Source organism: Lynx rufus, unplaced genomic scaffold (assembly GCF_022079265.1).
Source record: "Lynx rufus isolate CCGP_SWC_20201006 ecotype Redwood Valley unplaced genomic scaffold, mLynRuf1.p SCAF_1, whole genome shotgun sequence".
In the NCBI taxonomy this organism is placed as follows: Eukaryota; Metazoa; Chordata; class Mammalia; order Carnivora; family Felidae; genus Lynx; species Lynx rufus.
In genome coordinates, this window is record NW_025814823.1 from 188,926,696 (window position 1) to 188,952,349 (window position 25,654).

General features: G+C 39.9%; 1 protein-coding gene across 1 annotated transcript in view; it reads left to right on the plus strand.

Moving 5' to 3' along the window:
- The first annotated feature begins 17,730 nt into the window (after window positions 1-17,730).
- The window catches only part of RNF145 (ring finger protein 145), a 59,400-nt gene continuing 51,476 nt past the window's right edge, over window positions 17,731-25,654 (plus strand). Inside the window, exons 1-2 of the mRNA XM_047091793.1 lie at window positions 17,731-17,812; window positions 23,273-23,475. Coding sequence (XP_046947749.1) covers window positions 23,292-23,475 — 184 coding nt within the window. The 5' untranslated portion in view covers window positions 17,731-17,812; window positions 23,273-23,291. The remainder of the gene's footprint in view (window positions 17,813-23,272; window positions 23,476-25,654) is intronic.

The window sequence follows — 25,654 nt, forward strand, 5'->3', positions numbered from 1 at the left end:
TTTTTAAATGCAGTGTCCATATAGAGAAAAGACCCAATTGAGTCTAGGATTTATAGGTTATGGTTTTCTGTAATAAACATATAGACTGCAATTCACAAACTGAAATTTGCAAGAAATATAACTATTTTTCTATCTTTGAACTTAACTTTTATTTGGGGATGGGTAATTATTCTATTAGGGGGAGAAGATGAGCCTCAGACAATGCAAGTTTTCTGAGGTAACATTTAAGTGGAGGTAGGGGGTAAACATAGGCTTAGTTAATGTGAGTCACATGGAGAAGCCATCTGGGCCTCAGCTCTTAGAATGATAGCATCTTTTGAGATGTGCATCTTCCCATAAGGTCTTTGGTCTTTTGTCCACCCATGTTCCTGTCTTTTCTGGTTTGATGAGTCTCTTTGCTAGGGCCATGCTTTTTTTGAGGCAAGAAGGACCCTCACTGGGTCTGTTTTATTTCCTGAACCACACTGGGTTTCCCTGAACCACACTGGGTTGTGGGTAAACTCTGGGGTCTTGTCACCTTCAGAGCTTAATATGGGACTGGGTTATGGGCCCATAAATGCACTTAAACTACCAGATGAGTCTGTCACTCTCAATTCTTGCTAGGGTTTCAGCCATTACATCGTCAACCCCCTAGCTACCTCCCAGCAGGTACCATGATTTCTTCCGATTTCTTCCTCATGGACACCTACTGATATTTATCTCTTTTGCATTATCTCCAATTCTCTCTCTCCCCCTTGGCCTTGGGAAGTCTTGCCACAGTTTTGTGCTATCTAGATTTCTTAGGCTTCTGAGCATCCCTTCACTCTCTATTTCTTAGACTTTTGTTCTGTCTTCTGTCCATGAAGTAGTCAGCTACCCAGTATTCCATCTATGGCCCACTTGTCTTTTCCCAGGTTCTCTTCCACTCCCAGAGAATTAACTACCACTTCTGTGTTGACTCCTGAATGTACAGTTCCAGTCCAAAATCAATGCCCAGTTGCTGTATCTGTCTTCATGATCTCCCATAAGTCAATAAAAACTTATCTCAAATTCTAAGGGGATGCAAAGAAAGGATCTCTCATTTAGATATAACTGCAGCTGGCATCTCTGTATCTGCACAGCTCAGGAACTTGATCATGTCACTTCCTTGCTCCACATCTTGAGGAAAAACATATAGTGGTCTACTCAGGAGCATGGCCACTTGACAGAAGGGATCATTTTATCATTGTTTAGAATTGTTGGCAATGTAATCATTCTTATTATTGTTTTCAAATACTCCACAGACAATGCCCCCCGTCTTTGTCTACACCCAGGGTGGACCGTTCCAGTTGCCTTCTCTTTGGTGTGCCACTGAGAACTGTAGGTCTCCAGCCTCCTCTCCTTATTTCCCTTCTGCCTTGCAAGTAAGGATCTAAAGAACGCTTTGCTGTTTCTCACTTCTGTGTTTTTTATCATGCTCTCCCCTCTGTCTGAAATTGCCCCATTCCATACACATACATCATCTGGCTTCCCCCTACTCTTTAAAATTCAGCTTAGTGTCACTTCCCCCAGGAAGCCGCCTCTGCTCACTCAACTCTGAGTTATGTGTCCCTTCTTGGGCTTCCATAATGTCTTCTAAATACTGAACCTCTTCATTGTCCACATTGTACTCTAATCTGTTCATGACTCCGTCTTCCTCAGTTATTATGCACAAACCCAAGGTAGTCCTATTCATTTTTATATCTCCAAGATCTAGGGAAATACTTGTCTCTTAGTATGCCTTCAACAGAGGTTTACTGAAAGAGTGAAAAAATGAAATCATTATTTTATATTTCACCTATATTGATTAAGGTTTAACACATTTAGTGTTTCTGAACTATTAGATGTACATGCTGATAGTAAAGCGTGTTTAGTATTATTCTTAGGATGTAAGTTACAAATTCTACAGAACACTTATTTTCATGAAAAAAATGTTTATTTAGTAATCTCTTAGTATCTTCTTTCACTTCCTTTCCTGATGCCCTTTAGAAACCCTCATATGAACTTTCCACATATTTACTTAAGGCCTGATTAGTCTCCACACAAGCTGCCTTGATTCTGCACCATTCACAGATCGAAAGACATTTTTGAGTTTTAAAGAATGTTCTTCTCTAGATCTCTACAGATCTTTTGTTGTAGTGAGACAGTTATGCTCAGTGACTGAGAGTTTGGGATTCAATTATTATTTCATTCATTTAACTACACCAATAAATGGCGATAGAATTCAGAATTCTGAGCTACAATAAGGTGGAGTTTTAAGAGGCACTTGAAATTCTTGACAGCTGAAGTAGGGCCATTTTAAAATACACATGATGGGAAACTCAATTGTGAAATGTTCTCTTTGCAGTCTTCTCCAAAGAGATGCGTCTGGAAATGACTTCTTTTTCCAGGGGAGAAAATATAATCCGCTCCTCTCTTCCCATCACTGCCTTTAATAAACCATCAAGTCTTACAGATTTTTTTTTCCTCCCAGTGTCTCTTATAACCATCCCATTTATTTTAACTGCAGCAGCCTTATGAATGTTCCATCACTTACCATATCTTATGTAGTGATTCTTTAGTGTTGAAATATTTTTAAAAAGCTGGAAGCAGTGGTGTACTTGTAAATGTATCACAACCAGCTCTTTGGGTACAGAAGCTCTGTTTGTAGCACTTGCCAATTTCCTTGGTGTAAATACTCCCACCAAGGCAGATTTCAAGCTATCAATTTGATGTCACTGAATAAAGAATTAGAGAGAGATGTACACACTCAGCTTTCATGAGCCAGTGCAGAGCTGCTACACGTCTGCTCCAGCACACCACTGGCTAGAAGATTAATGTTTCTCAAGCACCATTAAGTAGACTACTCCCAAATTCAGGAATCTACCTGGACCTCTAATGCTAACTGTGGAAACCACAAATATGGTCTGTTCACTCTTCTCTATCACAAGTACTATGCTAGGCTACTTGATTGAAGACTGCAATAGCCATTTAAGTGATCTCCCTGCTTCCACTCTGGCCCTAGAATTCTCCACATAGCACACAGACTGATATTTTTAAAATCTTAATTTGATTATGTCACCCGCAGGGAGGCAATGTGCCACACCAGGGACTATGCCTGCAGTGTTTCATGGAGTTATATAGTGCCCAGGCTGTATAATCAGCCATACCTAACACCTCTGCCCTCTGCTTAAAATCCTTGGTGGTTTTTTCACAACACTTGGGATTTGTATAATATTTATACTTGTGTAACAGATGGTGTAACATGGCCTCCGAGGGTCTATCTGATCTGACCTGAGCCTCTTCTCAATCCAGCTCCATCTGTTCTGTTCTAGCACATCCAGCCCTTCCCAGGGCCCCACTGGGAACTCTCCTCTCCTTGTTCTTCCCTTGGTAATCTCATTTTCTGAAGTCTCTGCTCACAAGACACTTTCTCAGAGAGGCCTTTCTTGAACCCCTAATCTAAATTAAGTCCTCTCAATTAGTCTCGTTTTTCTTCTAGACAAAGACTATTTATTAAAAATATTATTTTTATATTTTTTTATTTTCATAACAGTGCTTTGTAGTTTACTGTCATCAATTCTCACATTTAGGTCAAAATGAATACAGGGGTCCCTGGATGGCTCAGTCAGTGGAGCCTGTGACTCTTGATCTCCAAAGCTAGAGCAAGATTCCTGTTACTTATGTATTGGATTTCACTGTATCATACCTTTTCTGAGTCATTACATACAGAATACTGAGATGAATGGACGGGTAAGGGCCAAAGGGAAACAGTACTAGGGACAAAATCACATTGATTAATGTTACCAAAATACTAACCCAGCACACACACTTTGGCAGTTTGTTTGGCAATTCCAAATGTTTATGGAATATTAATATTTGATGTCAGCCTTCCACCAGATTAGAAACACCATGAGGGCAGAGATCATGTCGTTTTGGTTTATTTTTATATTAAAAAGTACCTAGAATAGTACCTGGCACATAGTAGAAACTGAATAAATATTTGTTGAAGGCGTAAATGAATTTAAACCCCTTAGGATGACATTCAATATGTTTAACCAAATGATGATAACTCCTTGCTCTAAGAAGCTAATTTTACTTCTGTATTGACCGACTTTCCATGTCACCTGAAGTGGTATAGTTATTGCCTCTGTTTGTCACTTATTCAAGACTATATCACTTTTTTGAATATTTTGTTTTCTTGCTAAAAATATTCTTTCTCTTCTCTAATCATCTTTTCTCCTTTCAAACTGACCTTTGAAAACTGGCCGTAAAACTGACCTCCAAACAACCTCCCGTGATTGGCCTTGCTTGTCTATTCACTTAGTTTCATTCATTCCTCCTTTGAAAAATATTAAACAGTCACTGTGTATTGCACATCATTTTGGGCATTGGAGACATAAATATAAATAAGACAGAGAAAGTCTCTGTTTAAATAACCAACTACATAATTAAAGTATCTCCAAATAGTGGTGAATGCTATTAAAACACAAATATAGGATGATGTGTAAGAAAGTGATTGGGGCAGAACATTAGGTAAGGATTTAGGAAAGGACTTTTGAGGAGGCAGTGTTTGGTCTGATGTGAAGAAGATGTGAGAATAGAGCATTTCCAACAGCATTTCTGGCATGAAGGTGAACAGGTACATGGACCTGGTGCAGGCACAAAGCATTCCTGGAAAAGCAGGGGTGAGATCATGACTGGAGCTACCTGAGCGAGAAAGAGAGTGGTAGGAGTAAGGGTAGAGAGGCGGGCAATGCCAGATCAAGCAGGAACCTGTAGGCTAAGAACAGGAGTAGGGATTTTACTGTAAATGTAAGGGGGTATTTTAGAAGCTTTGAAACTTGGGCATGTCATGGCCTGATTTATGTTTCAAAAGACTCATTTGGCTGTTGGGTTGGTTATATACATCGACTGCAAAAGTGAAAGCAGAAAGACCAGGAAGAAAGTAATTGCACTAACTCTAGAGATGATGATAGCTTAGCATGAACTAGGGTGGTAGTGAAAACGGAGCAAACAGGGATATGTTCTAGAGGTAAAGCTAATAGGCATCCTTGGATTTGTTGGGGGTGGGAATGGAGGCTGGGGTGGATGTGGAAAGAACAAAATCAAATTTGATTATTAGATTTTTTTTTTTTTTTTTTAATTTGAGCAACTGGGTGTTGATGGTACCAAATACTAAGATGTAGAAGCAAGGACAAAAAGATTAAGGTGGGAATGGAGATGGGGTGGGGAGTGGGAGTCAAGCAGTCTATTTAGTTCTTGTAAGTGCAGATGTTAAGTTTGACCTTGAGAGCATGAGCCTGGAGCCCAGTGGAAAGCCAGAGCATGTAGTGGTCAAGAGAGGAGGCTCTGGACCCATCTTACGCAGTTTCAAATCCTGGCTCCTTCTCTCTATGTGGGCTTGAACAATTTACTTAACCTCCTTGTGCTTCAGTTTCTTCATCCATACATTGGGGATAAAAATAGTACCCCATAAATTTGGTGTAAGGATTAAATTAACTAATACACAGAAAGAATTTACAATAGAGTCTGGCACATAGGAAGCATCCAATAAGTTTTAACTAGGATTATCAATATGGGTACAGGTGAGGGCTAGAACCTAAATTTGGTAGTCATCAGTGGAATTTTAAAACCATGGGATTAGATGATATACCCTCAGGAGAGAGTATATTTAATTTTTTTAACTTTTTTTTTTTTTTTTTTTGAGAGAGAGAGCACAAGCGGGGAAGGGACAGAGAGAGAGGGAGACACAGAATCCAAAGCAGGCTCCAGGTTCTGAGCTGTCAGCACAGAGCCTGTGGTGGGGCTCAAACCCACGGACCGGGAGATCATGATCTGAGCAGAAGTCGGACACTTAACCCACTGAGCCTCCCAGGTGCCCCGAGAGAGTGTATTTAAAGAAGGCAAGGGGCAGGGAGTACCCAGATTCACGTCATGATCTCGTGATATATATATATATATATAGAGAGAGAGAGAAACATTTAAAAACAGAAGAAGAAGGCAAGGGGCCCTGGGCCAAGCCATGGGTCACTGCAACATTTAGAGTTGAATTAGGGGAAGCAAAGTAGCCCCAGAAGGAGAGTGAGGGGGAGCTGCCAGGGGGAAGGAGGAAACCAGCAGTGTGCAGTCACAGGAGTTATACTGAGTTGAATCCTGTCCGCCCAGAATTCATGTCCATCTGGAATCTCAGAATGTGACCATATTTGGAAATATGGTTTCTGCACATGCAGTTGGTTAAGTTCAGATAAGGTCATACTGGATACTGATGAGCCCAGAATTGAATAACTGATAATCTTATAAGAAGGCCATGTGATGATGGAGGCAGAGATTGGAGTGATGCATCATCTGTAAGACAGGAGTGCCAAGGATTTCTGGGAGCTGCCAGAAGCTGGAAGAGGCAAGGCATGGTTCTTCCTTAGAGCCTTCAGAGGGAACACGGCCCTGCTGATACCTTGATTTTGAACTCCTAGCCTCCAGAACTGAAAGAAAAAAAAAATTTCTGTCGTTTTTAGCTTCCCAATTGTGGAACTTTGTTACAGCAGCCCTAGGAATCCAGTGCAGAAATCAAGAAATGGAGATGTTTTTGGAAAGAAGGAAATGACAGATTCTTTGAAATGCTACTGGTAGTAGTAGTAGAATAAGATGAAGACTGGCAAGGGACTGTTGGACCTGACAATGAGGAAGTCTTTGATGATCTCACTGGGAATGGTTTCAAGGGGTATTTGGGGTGGACTTGTAAGTGGAGTGGGTTGAGGGGCAAATGGAGAGTGAGGAAATTGAGATAGCGCTGTAGACAACTTCTCAGAAAATCTTCGCAGTGATATGGGGGGTGATGGTTGCAAGGCATGAAGGGAGGGATTTTTTAAAGACTGCCATCCTGAGCATGTTTGTATGCTAGTGGTAGTTATCCATGAGAGAAGGAAGAGAAGTTGATGGTATGGGGGGGGAGGGGGAAGGGGAATTATTATAGGTTCTAAGTCCTTGAACAGCAAGAGAGGCTGTGATCCAGATCTCTAGTGGAGGACATGACCTTTGACAGAAGCAGGGAAACTTCTCCCACCTGAGGGGAGTGAAGACCAAGAATATCACCACCAAGCTGGTAGATCATGGAAGAAAGTTGAGGAACTTGATCGGTTACATCCATCTTCTCAGCTACTCACTCAGCTGAAAGTGAATGGAGGAGAGAGAGTAGGTGGTATTGGAAGTTTGAGAAGAAAGCAGAGTGAGCCACTCTGGGGAGTCGAGAACAACCTCACTAGAACAACGCAATGGTTCTGTGTAGCAGCACTGAAGGCTAAGCTTTGAGATTCATGGTTGCTTGTGTGGTTTGTCCAGCAATCTCAGCTGCTCAAGTGCAGGTGCTGAGCAGATGGTGGGAAGGAAAGTTAACATTTATAAATGAGACATTTAAATGGTAGACTGTAGAATCTATGCTGGGTAAAGAAAGAGGTAGGACATAAGAAAGGTATGTGAAGAGTTGGTACGGTCAGTGGATTGGAAGCTTGATGCTAAGAAGAACACACGAGTATATTTTTAAAAAGAATATTTGTAGGAGTGATCACAGAGAAAGATGCTCAAAATTGAAATTCTGGAAGTTGATGTTAATGACAGTTTGAGAATTAACTATGATAACAAATGGGTGGCAGGAAAAGATCATTTACACGAGAATGTTAAATGAGATTAGGAAGGGGATTAGGAGAAACAACTGCTTGACAGGCAGAGGGTTCCCTTTGGGGGCAAAGAAAATGGTTTAGAACTAGGTAGAGGTGGTGTTTGCCCAATATTGTGAATATACTAAATGCCACTCAATCGTTCACTTTAAAATGGCTAATTTGGGGGGCTCCTGGGTGGCTCAGTTGGTTTAGTGTCTGACTCTTGGTTTTGGATCAGGTCATGATCTCACATTTTGTGGGTTCGAGCCCCATGTCGGGCCTGCTTGGAATTCTCTCTGTCTCCCTTTCTCTGCCCCTCCCCTACTTATGCTGTCTCTGTCTCTCTCAAAATAATAAATAAATTAAAAAAAACAACAACAACATGTGGCTAATTTGATGTTACATGAATTTCACCACAACTTAAAAAAAAGAAAAAGGAAAAAAATCCCACATGGATTATCTATGTTGTTGAAGTCACAAAAAATGGGGGCACAAAAACTCTATGAGGTGGATAGGACAATTATCTCCATCCTAAAAAATGAAGGAACAGAGGTATAGAGAGGTCAAGTGATTTGCCCAGTGTCACACAGGTAGTCAGGGGTAAAGCTTAGGGAGGGAAAAAAAAACGAGTAAAGCTTAGAGGGGGTGCCTGAGTGGCTCAGTCGGTTAAGCATCCAACTTCAGCTCAGGTCATGATCTCACGGTTCTTGAGTTTGAGCTCTGAGTCAGGCTGTGTGCTAACAGCTTGGGGCCTGAAGCCTGCTTCAGATTCTGTGTCTCCCTCTCTTTCTGCCCCTCCCCCATTCATGCGCGTGCTTGCTCTCTCTGTCTCTCAAAATTGAATAAATATTAAAAAATAAATAAAAGAACAAAGCTTAGATTTAACTGAAGTTTGGGTTCTGGACTCAGAGACGTGTCTCTATGAACAAACTCATTACCTTTTCTGGTATATGGCTAGACCGACAGGAAGCAGAGCACAATGTGATAATTCATTTAAACTACCTAGTATAGAGCCTAGAACATAGTAAATGCCCAGTAACTATTACTGTCCTGTGCTAAGTACTCAGTATTGCTTCATTTCCTGTTAAAGTCCAGACTCCTTAGCATGCCATGGAAAGTCTTTCCTCAGCTCCTGAATAGAGCCCAGTTTACTTCATCTCTCCCTACATTCCCTCTGGAAATCTGAGATCAAATCATAATTATACTGCTTTTCATTTCTTGCATGTACTTTACACTCTGGGGGTATCTGATTTTGTTACCTACTAGCCGTCAACATTTTTATTCAGAAAATTTATTTTATTTTATTTATTTGCCCTGCCCTCCAAAGCAAACTTGGGCAGATCCCAAGACTTCTTAATGGATGCGCAGTCCTACTCACTTTAAGTTACAAATCACAGTCTTGATTCGGTAATTAGAATGTGTCCAGTCAGAAGATTAATTAAATGCTTCAATCTCCCTTCAGTGAAAGATCTCTCCATATGTGAAGTGGTGGACTTCTGCTCTGTCCCCACTGCCTTCCTTCCAGTGTACCAGCAACTGCATCAGACCCTACCTGGGTGGAGACCGCTCGAAGCGGGACAGGTCAGGGATGGGGAAATTCATACTTGTTGGGGGTCTTCAACTTCGCTGGGTCTGGCAGATGGCTACACTTGAAGCTTTCTCTTTTAGTACCTAGTGCACTTTTTTTTTTTTTAATAGCAGTTGATTGAAAAGATACAGGGATAATACAACAAAAAGTGATTTGCTAATAGCCCCAGGATGCTAGTCCACACAGTGACTTAGAAGGGGGACCTGGTTGCAAGAGTACTTAGGCTGCTTCCACATTGGTTGCTGGTTACTTTGTAGAATCTGAACGATCAGCACCGGACTGCTACTGGTCTATCAACTAGGAGAAGCTAGCTGGCTTTTTATAACTGACCAACTAAGGCAAGCTGGTGGCTCTCCATGGGTTGTTTGAAGATTCTTCTTTTTTTTAATTTTTTTTTATGTAAAAAAAATTTTTTTAATCTTTATTTATTTTAGAGAGAGAGAGAGAGAGAGTGAGCAGACACAGTGCAAGTGGGGGAGGAACAGAGAGAGAGGGAGACACAGAATCTAAAGTAGGCTCCAGGTTCTGAGTTGTCAGCCCAGAGCCCAATGCAGGGCTCGAAGTCATGGGCTGAAGTCGGATGCTTAACCGACTGAGCCGTCTAGGTGCCCCAAAATTCATTTTTTTTTAAATGTTTGTTTATTTATTTTGAGAGAGTCCCAAGCAGGCTATGCACCCTCAGCACACAGCCCTATGTGGGGGCTCAATCCCATGAACTGCCAGATCATGACTGAGCTGAAATTGATTCAGAATCTTCACTGACTGAGCCACCCAGGTACCCCTAGAAGATTCTTAATTCTTCAGTGACCTGGGTGGATGCATCCTTATTCTAGGTGATCACATGTGGCCCTAGGAATTGGATTTTTATCTCCAACTTCTTACTATCCGTCTCCTCTGTCCTTCTATTTAGTCCTATTGTACAGGACTCCAGACAACTGGGGCCATGTGGTGCACATCTGCTCCTTGGGAAACACCCACACACCTTTTGCTTCCTTTGATAAACTCTGATAATGCTCATCCGTCCCAAGACAGCCACACTGTCTTTTACTCTCTCAGTCTTTTGCAGAGAACCTATTTCAACTTCTGTGAATGGTCTCATAGAAGATCTCTCTACCGTCAGACCTGAGCAGAAGGAGGTAGTGTCCCCCATGATGCTTCCTTTGCTTGGTACTGACAGCAACAGCTCTCTCCAGAGAAACTTCTCTCAAATCCCCTCTCTGCTCACGCTTTTACACCATTATCTGGATAAATGGGTCCAGGAGCCTTGGAACTAGTTTGCTCACATTCCTTTTGTAAACTATGCCCAGGGAGAATTTACTTCACACCCATGCTGACATCCCATTGTATTGTTTTGGCAACTCCCTGAGGCAGGACGTGTCCCATGTTAACATCCTGAAATGTGTATGTAAAATGTGTGCTCTTCCCCTCTTTGCCTCAAGTCTTTACTCACCAGGTGACTCCTTATCTATTTTTCAACAATTAGAATGCCTTTTCCTAGCTTCCACCCTGTGACCCTACAGAATGCGCTAATCCATCCCATTTGTATTTCCATGGTAAACTTTGCCATCGTAACCAATTCATTTAGCTTTATATTAAAACCATTTATGGGTCTGTCTCCAAACCCAAGAGACTGAAAGTTCCCAGGGACAGGGACTCTCAAGATTTACTCTTTCATATTCAAAGACTAATATAAAATGTAAATTACCATTAGTAGTAGCATCAAAAACATAAAATATCTAGAAATTAATGTAATAAAAGGTAATGCAAGACCTCCATGTGAAAAACTAAAAATCTGAACTAGATTTTAGGAAACTTGACAAGCCAAAATTCCAAATTTGATTCCAAAATTGATAAAGAAATGCAAACAGCCAAGATTCTCTTGAAGAAAAGAAAACAAAACAAAAGAAAGAAATTCAGGGGAGAGGACTTGCTCAACAACCTATCAAGACTTCTTATTTAGCTAGAGTAATTGAAACAGTTTGGTATCCACATCAAGGTAAACAAACCAGTGGAATGGAATAGTAAGTTCAGAAACAAACTTACTCAAATATACACACCTGACTTACAATGGATGACACTGTGGAGCAGGGGGGAAACAGGCTTAAAAGAAGCATTTAATATAAATTAAATTAGGAATTTATGTTCATTAAAAAATACCATTTAGAGAATGAAAAGGAAGCTATGGAACAAGAGAAGATTTTTGCAGTGTATATAATTGACAAAGGGCTTACATTCAGAATATAAAGGATTATAAAACAAAAAGCAAAAGATAAACAACCCAGGAGAAAATTGGGTAAGAGACTTGAACAACTCACAAAAGAGGAAGTCCAAAGGCCAGGAAATACGTGAAAAAGTACTCAACCTCATAAGCAGTTGGGGAAATGCAAGTTACAAACTCACTAGAGTGGTTAAAATTTGAAATTGACAACGTCAATTGTAAACTAGAATGCAGAGCAATGGGAACTCTGAGGGATTGCTGCCAGGAGTGTAAATTGGTGCAAACACCTCTAAGTTGAATACTTCCAGACTATGGCCCAGCAATTCTTTTCTAAAGAAATGTGTGCCCATGTGCACTGGGAGACAAGAGCAAAAATGTTGATAGCATAATTTGTAGCAGCCCCAAACTGGAATTTGGGTGTTCATGAACCCAAATGCTCATATATAGCAGAATGAATAAACAAATAATATTCTATGCATGTGATAGCATTCTATACCGCAATGAAAATGGCTGAACCGCAGTTTCACACAAGTATATAACTGAATCTCAAACACAACGTTAAGCAGAAAAATCTGGTCACCAAAGAATACATACTATAGGCATCCATGTATATAAAATTCAAGTACAGGCAAAACTAAACTACAGTATTTAGAGATTCACACTTGGGTGGTTAAACAAAGAAAAGGAAGTGACTATATTAAAGTCAGAAAAATGGTTACCTTTGTGGTGAGATAGTTGTGATGGGAAAGAGTATGTGGGGATTTTCTGGGGTATTAGCAAGCTTCTATTTCTGGAGAGTGATTAAATAGCTTTGTTTTATAATTTGTTAAGTTGTACAATTGTGTTTCTATTTATTATTTTTTTAAGTTACTTCCTTCTGTTTGTAACAGTATATTACACTACAGATTAAAAGGATTGAATGCCTTAGGACTCTTTTAACTGCAAATAATAGAAAACTCACCCCACAGTAGCTAAGCAAAAGTAATGTATTGGCTGATATGAAGAATAGAAGGTGGACATGCTGGCTTCACATGAGGCTTAGAACAGGACTCATACACTGTGACCAGGTCCTGGTTTCTTTTTGTGTTGCAGGTTCTTTGACCTGCTTTGAGACATTTTCAGGCTGGCTCTTACCTTTTGGATCCGAGATGACTGCCCGTAGTCCTTGAAATTATGGGATTCCTTTTTTAGATCTAGCAGGAAAGAGAAAGCTCTGGTCAAAAGCTCTGGTGTTGAGTCTTGTCCTGATTGACTTGGGTCATGAGTCCTTCCCTGGACTAATCACTAAGGGAGATAGGGTAAAGTGATTAATTCACAATAGACTGCATGGCTAGAATGTTCAAGATGACATTAAAAAGAGAAAGAGGAGAATAATAGATATTGGGGAAGGTAAGTAACAAATGTCTATGACAATCAGTACCCATTCTATTTAGCTAATATCATCATGCTTGAAAAGCAACACACAATTTTGCATTACTAGCCATCTCTGTCTTAATCAGAATTAAACAGAGAAAGTGGCTGGGTAAAATAGAGGTACACCAGCAGAGCTTAAATCTGAAAATGATAGCAACAATACATTTTTCCCTCCTGCTGATGTTAGAGATTCCAAACAGTCCACAAGTACTCAGATGGATTAAAAGCAAAACTGGTTTGTAATACATAAAACTAAGGCAATGGGTGAAACTTGAGTGGATCTTGGTTAGGAAAAATGTTACCTGTGAAAGATATTTTGGGGAGAAATGTGAAAATTGGAACATCAGCCGGATAGTAAAAGATTAGGGAATTATCATTTATTTTCTTAGTTGTGGCAAGATCATTTGGTAATATTGGAGAAAGCTGGTATTTTTAGAAGAGGCAGCCTGCAGTATTAAGGGGTGCAATGTGTTGATGTCTGCAATTTACTCTCAAATAGCTTAACAACACATACATATGAAGCGAATACTCAAAACGTTAACAATTGCTGAATATAGATGAGCATATGAGTGATGATTGCAATTTTTTAACAATTCTGTATATTTGAAGCTCTACAAGATAAAAAAGTTGGGAAAATAAAAAATGTTTTGGGGGAAAATCTGAAAAATCCAAACCAAACAAAACAGGACTTGTTTCTATATTTTTTCCCTCCGTAGCCTCCTGTAGACCTAAGGTCTACAGGAGGTAGAAGAAGATAAATTTATTTTGTTATTAAAACAGTGTAAGTTCTATTGCTTTTCCAATTATCCATGAAAAATATTTATTCAGCACCAACCATGTATATGCATTTCTTATTGTTAATAGGCAGTTATAATTTTATCTCTGTCTGACTTTATTACAGAATAAATGTTGCCAACTGGATACCAAAGACAGAGGGAACTACTAACAACATATATACTGAGGGCTTACTTTGTACCAGGAACATTGATATACATAGTTTTATTTATTTTTTATTATAATCCTGTGAAATAGATACTGTCATTAATCCTTGTTTTACAGATGACAAATGGAGGTGTTTGTAAATTATGAACACTTGGCACAGAGTCCCATATCTAACAAGTAGGGGGTATCTGAATCTAACAGTAAATCTGTCCTTGTACACTGCTGGTGGGGATGTAAAATGGAGCAGCCACTTTAGAAAACAGTGGCAGTTGCTCAGAAAGTTAAACACAGTTACCATGTGACCAGGTGATTCATTTCTACTCCTAACTATATACCCAAGACAAATGAAAATATGTGTCCACACAAAGACTTATATGTGAATGTTGATAGCAGTACTATTCATAAGAGCCAAAAAAAGTGGAAACCACTCATATGTCTATCAACTGGTGAATGGATAGACAAAATGTGATATAGCTATACAATGGAATGTTATTTGGCAATAAAAGGAAATGAAATAACTATACATGCTACAACATGGATGCACTTTGTTGCTAAGGGAAAGAAGGCAGACACAAAAGATCACATTTTGTATGACATAACCTATATGAAATGTCTAGAATAGCTAAATCTGTAAGAGAGAGAAGGATTAGTAGTTGCCTAAGCGGGGGAGGCAAAGAGAATGACTGCTAAGGGATACAGCAGGTTTTTTGTTGTTGTTTTGTTTTGTTTTGTTTTGTTTTTGGAAGAGAGGTGGTGATGAAATGTTCTAAAATTGATTGTGATGGTCGCACAACTCTGTGAATCTACTAAAAACCATGGAATTGCACACTTTAAAAGTGTATTGTATCATATGTGAATTAGATCTCAATTATATCTCAAAAAAAGTTTATTTCCCCTTTACTGAACCATGTTGCCTAAGAAAACTTTAGTTTTCCTCTTAGAATCGGCTTTCAAAATCAAACCGTAAGAGTAGTCAGGTCGAAAGAGATTTTATATGTCATTTAGACTCTTCAAAAAGTTAATTATTTTGGAATTAGATGGAGAAAACCTTAAAGTGCCCATAGGAATAAAGTAAGTGAATAAATGCATACATGAAAATTCACCTTTCCTCCATATCTCCAGAGTTGGCTCTCTGAGTTTTTTGGATTTGGGCCCCATTACGTGAAGTCTGTTATGTGAGATCTTATCTCTGGATCTAGAAGGCATAGTGAACTGGCCATCAGCTATCTGCAGATTTGCAGCAGAGGACATTTTCTATGGGATTTATTAGCAATAGCTGGTTTTATAAGGCATTCAGGAACTAGTCTTTTGGAATGGCTAGAGCTGTAACAAACATACACTCTTCCAAACTTTACGCTGACTTCCTCCTTAATGTTGCATACATTTAGTGAATAGGAAGATGACCTTTGGAATCCTGAATGGTCTCCCATTCCATAGTCATAAACATTCCAGTTCTTTCCTTCTACCCCTGAAGCTAATTCCTTTTATGGCCAGGTTTGTGGTATTTGGACATTTGCTTAAGCTTGGTTTCAGGTACTTATAGTAAGTTTTGCTCCTAACCTTTGCTTTTTTGGGTGCCTCTAGAAAGTACTTTCTACACTGTAACTGCTTTTATTTGAATAGTCTTCTCTACTGCCCCACCCCCAGTCTTTTTCCCTCTTTTTTTTTTTTTCTTTTTTTTTAGTTTGATTCAGTTACCTGCATCTGGTAATGTGGAGCTTTCCCAAAACTGGATTAGCAGCAATATAATAGCAGTAACCCTTTCATTACCAGAGTAATTTTCTTCACTGTTTTGAACTTAGCATTTATAGGCAACTGCTGTAAAACTCAAAGGTGAAAAAGACGTGACTTTGTCCTGCTTTTACAAGTCCAGAGTACTTATTAGTGAGGGTTATAGAACTTTGAAGCCATTTTTTTTTCCTTTAAAAAAGGAAATGTGAGTGCTGAGGTAAGCTTTTCCTCCATTTAAACAAAACACACAAATCCAGTAACAATATTAAAGGAATATTTTCAATATTCTGCAGTTTACCCTAAAAGAATAAATAAATCCAGTAAGAATTTAAGGTTATATAGATTTTGACTTCTTTGCAATCTGTTTCTGGTCTTATGTTTTCTTGCCTGAAGTCAGTAGTAAAGTTGTTAAAATGCGGTGATGGAAACCAAGGTATAAGGCTTTGCTATCTTGGGCAGTTTTCTATTCTAGTCATTAGTCATGCGGACTCTGTAATTTAATTTCTTACTTACCAGGCTGTATAAAGAGACTCATAAAACGGCCTTTCTAGGATGTAGCATGCCTGATTATTCTAGTCTAAGGCAGCAGGATGAAAGCTGTCTACAGAGAGTTATGAACATACTTCCCAGAAATTTTTAAAACTTCATTTCTATAGAGCTATCAAACTAGTGGAAGGGAAGTTACTCAGAATTTGAATGTGGGATGCCTCCAGGAAAGCTTTCTTTTACAATTTTAGCAAGATACAAAGGTTGTGAGGTATTGGAGATTTATGTTTAAAGCACAGAGGCCAGAGAGTTGAATTTCCAAGGAAGGCCCCCAACACAGAGATCTACATTGAAATACATTAATTTCTCTTGTAACAGGCCGAAGTTGAGGTTTCACAATTTCAGGATGATCCAGGATAGTTGCAACATTTTACCCACTCCTGGGTGTGTGTCTTTGTGTATATAGGCACTACCAACATCAAAGGCCAGACTGGTTTCTAGTAGCTACAGGCTCTCCAGTTACTGACCAAAGACACAGCAAGGAATAGTGTAGGATTTTTTGTTTCCTGGAGAAGGGGTGTCACAGGGGGTGAGGGATTTGTAGAGTGTCGGTGAAGTCCTAGAAAAACTGGGGAATAAGGTGTCTTGCCAAAGCAAAAAACACTAGCAGCATCCTTGATTTGTTCTGTGCACGTGAGACATGCTTCAGGCTTTGTATTGTGGGTAAGTGGGGAACAGTTCCAGCCCTAAAAGGTATATTGCCATTCAAATTAAGGTAGGGATGCTGGTCAGTGGGGCACCTTGGGAAGGGGGTGTGTCCACTTACCTCTATTTTGAACCTTCGACCAAAAGCAACACACAAATACTATTCAATTTCGTATTACAATAAAATTCTTTGAACAAATTCTTTAAGGGGTGGAAGTTTAAAATTAAAGATAGTGAACGTTTTCAATTCACTTATTCAGGCATCCAGTCACTTATTCAACAGAGGCTTATGGAGCGCCTATTCTATGCTAGGCACTGCTGAGCCATCACAGACTTGGTCCCTGACGCCATGGAGTTGACAGTCTAGTCCAGTCAGTGAGGGAGTTAAAAAAATTCAGGCATCATTGCTACTGCGGTTGCACCGGGTGAAGATCAGCCCCTCCAATTCTCCCACGTGGTCGCAGCAGGTGAGTGTGGGTGTGAGCGCTCGCGGCTTCTGGTATTTGAGGAGTGTGAGAGCGCACGTGTGTCAGAATGGCGCGTGTCACAGTGTGAGTGCCAAGGTCGGGGTGGTAAGCGTCTCCACAGACGCTTGGGCCCGGCTGCGTGGGCCGCGGGAGGACTGCGTCTCCCGCCCACGTACTGGGGGCGGCGCGGGAACCACCCGGCCCGTGCGATTGTGAGTGAGCGCAAGAGCGCGCGCGCGCGCGCGCGGGGGCGGGGGAGGGGCGCGGCGCGCGCAGGCGCAGAGAGCTAGAGCGGACCGCGGCCGCCGCAGAGCGCCGGGGGCGGGAGGAGCGAGCGCAGTAGGCCATGGCCGCCGTCGGCTGCTGAGGGGCTCGGCCCGCGAGCGCCTGCCGCCGCGGACGATGGTGACCGCACGGGTCGGGCCGCTGCCGCCGCCGCTGCCGCCGCCTCCCAAGACGCTGCAACCAAGGCCCGGCGCGGAGGAGCCGCCGCTGTGAGCCGCGCCGTCCCGGCCCCCGCCGCCGCCGCCCGAGAAGAACGGGAGGGCGGGCGAGAGAGCCGGGGAGTTGCGGAGCACGCCTGCCCGCCGGCGGCGCCGCCGCCCTGCGGGGAGAGAGGCCACTGCCCGAGGTGACCGAGCCGTCCGCCCTGGCTGGCCTCTTCTCATCCAGGCTCCCCCGCCCCCTTCTCTTCCCACATCCTTCCTTCTCCCCTCCCCCACCCTTTTGCCGGCTTCTTCCTTTCCCCCCTCCCCCGCCCCTTCCTCGGTTCACCTCCCACCTTCTTCCCAGTCTCGGCGGCGTCCACATCCCCTCTTCTCCCCTGGCGTCCCCTCCCTCCTGACCAGCTGCCCCTCTTGCAGACCTCTTGGCCCCCCACCAGCTCTCTCCGACTCTCTGCCCTCCCTTCCCACCCCCCCTTCCCCGTACAGAGTCCCCTCCGCCAGCTCCAGGGCCTTGAGCGCCGCCTCCTTAATTGCCCACCCTCCCGGAGACATCCCTTACCTCCCCTGGCATTCCTAAGATGCTCTCTCTCTGAGCTTCTGCCCCATCGCATCCCTAGGACCCCCTTTCGAGGTCTTTTCTAAGCAGCTTCCTGAGCTGCCCCTTCCTAGGTGCTCCTTTCCAGCCCCTTTTCTCTAGTTCCCACTTCCAACTTTCCCTCTTTTGCGTCTTTGTCCGCTTTGCTTCTAAGCTTCCCTCCCTCTTTCCTTTTGACTTATCCTTTGGTCTACGCAGCCCCAAACTCGGCCTCCTCTTTCCTTCTTTCATGTGGTTTGAGGTTGTTTGGGGGTGCGGAAAGGCCTGCCAAGCCATTCTTCGAATGGGGGCCCATTTGCTCTGCATCCCATCTGTCCTTTTTCACTGTGAGAGCGTTCTCTATCCCTTCCTTTTTGTCCCCATCGCGTCCTCTCTCGGCTGCCATCCCTTCTCCACCCCACTCCTGTTTTGCTTTTCCCACTCAAGACCCTTGCCCTCCCTTTAGGAATGAGTCCCCTTTCTGCTCGGGGATGATGAACTTGGCCCGTGTCTTTCTTTGGAAGCTTTTCGGTGCGTGGCGCGGCGGAGCCAGCACCCTTGGCCAGACAAGAGGGGAGCTCCCTGGCACGGGCCTCTTTACTGGCAGAGTTTTTGCGAACGTAATCCCCTAGCCCCGCGGCGGCAGCGGCCCTGCTGCTGCGCTGCCTGCTTTGCAGCGAGCTGGGTTGGGGTTACTATAGTTCAAACGCGGCTGAGATCAGCAGGCGTGGAGGGCGGGGGAGGAGGTGCGGGGAGAGAGGAAGGGGGCTTTGCAGTGAGAAGGCATCAAAGATTAATGGATGGCTTTGCATCGCTGTCTGCAGTAAACAGGAAACTAGTTTGAAAGGAAAGGAGAGGATTGTGTGCCTTTTTATTTTTTAAAATGCGGACTGTGCTCTTCTACTGAATCTTGAATCATGCCCAAAGGATGAGCTGTCGGTGCTGCAGTCGTGACCCAGGCTGAGCGCCCAATGGCAGAGACAGCAGTTTTTATTCCCTCTGTCTGGCTCCTTAAGAGTTGAAAGATGGTCCTGTTATTCAGAATGGATTCTGTATCTTTGCCACTTTGGAGATGAGAAGCCACAGAATTGCTAGTAGTTTATGTGGAAACCAGGTACATACAAAGTTAGCTAGCAATAGTGTGGGAGTGGGGAGGACCAGCTATATTTAAAACATGTGCCAATGCTTATGTAAGAGGTGCGTTCTCCTCCTGGGTATCTCAGTTTTGTCTGAGTTTACTTATGATTTTAGGCTCTAGCTTTGCCCTATAACATTTTCAGGGGTTACCATCCTAATGTATGGACAGCCAGAAAATTTTTCTTGAGATTGGTTTTAGCAGATGGTAGAATTTTTTTTTTTTCCATTGGATTGGACAAAGAAAGGAGATTAATGGTGATTTATTTTTTTTCTTTCGAAGCGGAAGAAAGGTGTAGAAACTTTCAGCCTTAAATTATCTATCATACTGAATTTAAAATTGGGTCATATGATTTTCTCATTTATTTCTTATTTTTTATTTGCCTTTTTAAAAAGGGAGTTTATCTGCCTTTTTAAAAAGGAGATATGAATAGCCTTTTTTTTTGGTAAGATCCCATTTTCCGTTTCTTTTTCTTAATTCTTCAACAGACAAGCTATTACTTTAAAAACATACATTTTCCATGTTGTTCCGGATGATTTGTGTGATTTATTCATAAAACAAAAATCAAAGTGTTTCCAGGAAGGTGTAGAATGAGACTGTGTTTCCTAACCCACAAATATGAATGGTGAGCTGTGCAACGTTATACTTGTACAGGACATTACTGTGTAAGTAGTGATTGCTGCTTCCAAGCCTGGGAAAGTCCTCTAATGAAATCATTGTGGTCCTGTTTTTGGTTAGCTTTGTTGAGTTTTTGTTTTGTTTTGTTTTTTGCCATTTTTGGAAGGGTTTTTTTTTTTTTAAGGTGTTTCACTGTGTAAAAACATCTTTAAGCTTGAGTCACATTTAGTTTACATTACTTGCTGAAACATTGTGTTGGCATATTACTTTCCCAGTTCTGTTAACATTTCAAGGAGGACATATAAAAATCTTTCATGGAGGGGAAAATATGTGTAATTGAACATGACAGGAAATAACTTCAATATTTGGCCTTAGGAATGTCATCTTTGTGTTCAGCTCCTTTACTTATTTTTGAGGATAATTTGGTATTATTATGATTTTAAGAGAATTTTAAGCTTCCTCTGACTTGGAATATACTCATTAGCTCTGATAATAAATCTAGGAAAAAGATAAATTAGGCTTCAACCAAACATCATAGAAATACAATAATCTTTTTATGCCAGGGGAGAAAGCTCCATTTTTACTTCATGCTTCTGATAGAGTGGCTTGGCAAATGTGAGTGACTTCAGTGATTTTTAAACAAGATAAATGTTTCCACATTTTGCTTAGATGTTAATTTAGTGTGTGGTGCTGGAGTGTAGTGTGTGGTATTTGTGATGGTGATCACCCTATCATGTGGCACTTACACTTTAGAAATCACAAAGTTGGGCTGGGGATTTTGTGTGTGTGTGTGTGTGTGTGTGTGTGTGTGTGTGTCCACAGCTTTTGTGGGTAATATTTTAGATCTGGTTTTCCATGAATTTGTTTCGTCTATGTCCACATATAGGCCCAGCTTGCCAATGACTTGCTAAAATATAACTTACAGAAATAAATGTTTATAAGCAGTGGGGTTGTTATTAAGTGGGCATATTTCATTCTATACAAGGTCCTCCTTAATTCAGACATTTGGGTCTTGGATTTACTATGCAGTAGAATTTGGGGATCAGTCTCGGATATTCTGTATTGAGAGCTTTAGGAACTCAAGATTTCCCTTTTTCTATATGTGAGGCAGGAATAGTGGTTATTGAGAGGGAATTTGTACCATTATCCTAATGGCCCTCTTCTGTAATAGAGTTGAATCTCCAGAAGAATTGAGATTTTTTTTCTTGTTAGTTGTTCATATCTTGATTTCATATCGTGATGCAGGAGTGGTTATTGGTTTACTTAATTTTTTTTTTCTTTACCCCTTTGAGAGCTGCAATAAATGGTAAAAATGGGTACATGTAAAAACAGCAAAACACTAAAAAAGGAGGAAGGCTCTAACTCAGATGAAATAAATATGGACCACAAGTACTAACTTAGTAATAGTCCCTACAAAAGCAGTAGTGATTTATATTGGATTCTAGAATATGGAAAAAGTATATTCCATTATAGTATAAAGCCTGTCAGTGATACTGTTATCTTAGTCCATAATGATTTTCACACGGGACTGGTGTTTTGTGAGAAAAATCCATTGTTCATGTACTTTGAAATAAACTCCCAACTGAGTTTGACTGTTTATCTGTTTGACCACCTTAGTAAGTAGTTATGTTCTATATATTTCCGTAAGTCATCTAGATACCTGAGGTATATTATACTTTTTATAAAGAATTTCTTTTTTTAATCCCCAATAATGGGTATTCTACAACATTTGGCAAACAGAAAAGGAAATAAAAGTCACCTTAGCCTTATTGTTGGAAGGATGTTAATATGATATTTTGGTATTATTTCTTCTCAAGATTTTTTTTTTTCTCTCATGAGCTTTGAGAAATTGAAATTCCTGAATGGTGTAATTTGCACTAAATGTTGAGTAGAGTTTTTATTTTTCAGTGCTTTTTTTCCCCCCATAGGACACAACGGTTAGGTTTTAATTCTGACAATATTTATTTCTTATGTAGGAAAATTATTAAAGTGATCTTGTTCATTTAAAGTAATCAGAATTACAATACTTATTAATAAAAATGTTAATTGTGCATTCTTAGGATAACTTTTAAGTAATGGGAATGATTTATGATCATTCAATGATTGATATAATGTATCAGTTTTTCAGTGATTGACAAACTTCTATTAATGGTTTGCCAAGTTGAGCTCTTTTTTTTTTTTTTTTAAACTAAACTATCTGAGCTAGGAAGCTATGAAAATTAGAGGGTAAAATGGAAATACTGACAAATATTTAACCATAGCATAGTAATCTGTCACTGTAATTTTCTTCAGAAATAAATGTTTTCATTTGTCCTGTAATGTCTGAAATTACTGCCAAAGCTGGAAATGTGTTTAGCTTTCTCAGCAAAATTCTTAAAAGGATATTGTCAGAGCCAACAATCCAGAATTATCATTACTTTTAAAACTGTCTTTAACACACTTGTTTGCCTGATTCTCATAATTCCTTGGATTAATTTGCAGCACTATCATACAAAGTAGTGTTGCACAGAATTGTCCTTTTAAATAATAGATTGTCCTGGAGATCTTTCATTTCCTTTTTTTTTTTTTTTTTTTTTTTAATTCTATTCGTACTACTCATCAACAGCTGAGCACAGACAGGGGCTGCAGACTCCATGTGCCAGCGTATCTGTATATCACAGGAAGAATTTGATGTTGCAGTTGTTTCCCACTTTGAAGGCAGATTATGGGAATATCAAGTGAAGAGTTTAATGATTCAAGGAAATAATATTGTGAACAATGTTTTATTTACCTGTATCGTGAGTTTCTCTGAATTGTATCTACATCATGTAAATTCAGTACTTCAATTTTGATTGCAAGTAATATAGAAAAGGATAAGTCTTTGAGATGCTGCAAACTAAATGTGTAGTTAGCAAATTTTTATTGAATAGCTTAGGCTTTTTTTTTTTTTAATCAGTTAAATTTTGCTCTTTTTTAAGACCTACATAAATCTCACTTTTATAGGAGTGAATTTTTCCTTTCAAGTTAATTGGACAAAAGCTGTAGTATTATTAGGGTGTTTTGTTGCTAGTGCCTAGAGTTGGAGTTAAGCTTTTAAAAATAAAGTTTGAGGCCTTACCACTTATGCAGACTGGGAAGACCTGTAAGGAAGGGTCAGTGTGAAAACCCAATATAAAGATTGCTTCATGAAAGCCTAGAAGTAGTAGCTGTGGCTGAGGAGTTTTATACATTGTTATGTAGTGTTTGTATAGATATGGCAATCCATTAGATTCCTAAGAGGATATCTAAAAGCTGTTTGAGGTGACTTATTTTTTATATGTTGGATCTCCTGAATTTTAGGTCTGCTCCAAGAAAAAACATGGCTGCAAAGGAAAAACTGGAGGCAGTGTTAAATGTGGCCCTGAGGGTGCCAAGCATCATGCTGTTGGATGTCCTGTACAGATGGGATGTCAGCTCCTTCTTCCAGCAGATCCAAAGAAGTAGCCTCAGTAACAACCCTCTTTTCCAGTATAAGTATTTGGCTCTTAATATGCATTATGTAGGTAAGTGTCTATATCACCTTTGCTAATCTGTTAGTGAGCATTCTGATTTATATCTTTGTTAAGATGATTTTGAATTTGAGTAAAATGAGGTTTGGTTATGTTGAAATGACAGTGATAGTCATTGATGTTTATGAATCTTGTTTGTAATATAATTTGTCTTACCATTGCGTATGAATTATTAGGGCTAGAGAAGAACAGACAGTTTTGGGTTTATTTTACTGGATGACACTAGAAGGCAGAAGAAAACATTTTAGATTTTAATATGATAAAATGTAAATGAGAACAAATTTTCCAGACATTTGGTCTGTTCTAATTTGTCTATTAAGGGTTTTGTTAGTAACAAAGAAGTTGGGCTTCCTAAATGCAATATTCTTTATTGTTCCAGAACATTAGTATCAGTGGAACATAAGGCATTTATTTCAGTTAAATGAAATGTTGGAAATGACATTTGTAATATTAAAAATATATATGTTCCTTGAAATATAATTGATATGATTTGGAGTTAGTGGTTAAAGTAATGTTGAGGTTAAAGAGGTAGAAGTCAAGAAATACAAGCAGGAAGGGCACCTGGCTGGCTCAGTCAGTAGCACATGCTACTCTTGATCTTGGGGTTGTGAGTTTGAGCATCATGTTGGGTGCAGAGATTACTTAAACAAAATCTCAAGGGGCACCTGGCCTGGTTGGCTCACTCGATTAAGCCTCCGACTTTGGCTCAGGTCATGATCTCACAGTTCATGAATTTGAGCCCCATGTCGGGCTCTGTGCTGACAGCACGGAGCCTGGAACTTGTTTCCAGTTCTGTATCTCCCTGTCTCTTTGCCCCTCCCCTGCTCAAGCTCTGTCTTTCTGTCTCTCTATCTCAAAAATAAACATTAAAAAAAAAAAAATTAGAATCTTAAAATAAGGAAAAGAAATACAGGCAGGAAACAGGTAAAAATTCATCTAGTATGACAGTGATGATCCTTGATTTTTAGATTAATTTTTGGTTTATATGTAATCATAGCAATAATGTTTCATTTGGCATTACTATAACATAACTCAAGATGTGGTTTGATGATAGTGGTTTAATAATATTATTATTAGAGTTGTCCATCAAGAAGTATATATTTTATAGAATTGTGAAGGGTTTGTCCTGTCTCAGTGAGATTTATTTTTATCTATGGAAGGACTTTTTGGGTTCCAAAGCTCAGCCCTGAAAACCCCTTACATCTCTAAGAGATTCCCAAGTAAGCCATTGTGGGAAGAAGTATAGTAGAAAAGGCAGTGCACTAGAAGTAAAACATCTGGGTACAATAAATTCATCTCTCTTAGATGGCATTACCTTGGGAAATTCTTTGAAATGAGAATGTTCTTTTATGCTGCAAAGCACTATAATTCTCAGCCCTTTACTAAAAGCTTTGTATGTTAGGCAGTTCATGGAAAATAATTCCAATCTGTTGTAGAAGAACAATCGGGTACTTGGCTTAGATTTTTAGCTTAATCAGCAGAATAATTCACACTGTGCTTTAAAAAATGTGCTTATCACATATATTATTTCTGAGTAGATTGAAATATTTATTTTAAAAACAGCTGCCTAATAATCAGAAACATTAATTTTAGAAGTTGAGTGGGTTTTAATACAGTTGAAATTCATACTCTGGCTTATAACTTTGGGAATTCAACTGAGCCTTCTTAAATACACTTATTACATGCTATGGTAGAATTAACTCAGTGATTACATGAGTAGATAGTTACAGCTTGAGCAGTTTTTTGGTTAGAGTAACGTCTGGGTCAAAGTATTAAGGAGTGTTTACGTAATGTTCTAGTTTATAAACTTTCACCCTTAAATACATCTTTAAAATTCTTTTTAAAAATTAGTAATGTATTTATACATTTATTATATGTTAAAAAAATCAAAACATAGAAAGTGTACAGTGAAAAGTATCATTCTTCTTTTTGCCAACTACTAAGTTCTCTTAAGCCCCAGCAAGTAGCTATTTTTATTAACTTGTGAAAAATTCTAGAGATATTTTTATGTATACATAAGTCAATATAAAGATATATTGGTAAATAAACATAAATAAGTATAAATATATGTATGTTCTCTTTATACAGATGATGGGATAATATACAGTGTTCTTTTTTAAAAATGTTTATTTAATTTTTAAATTTATATCCAAGTTAATTAGCATATAGTGCA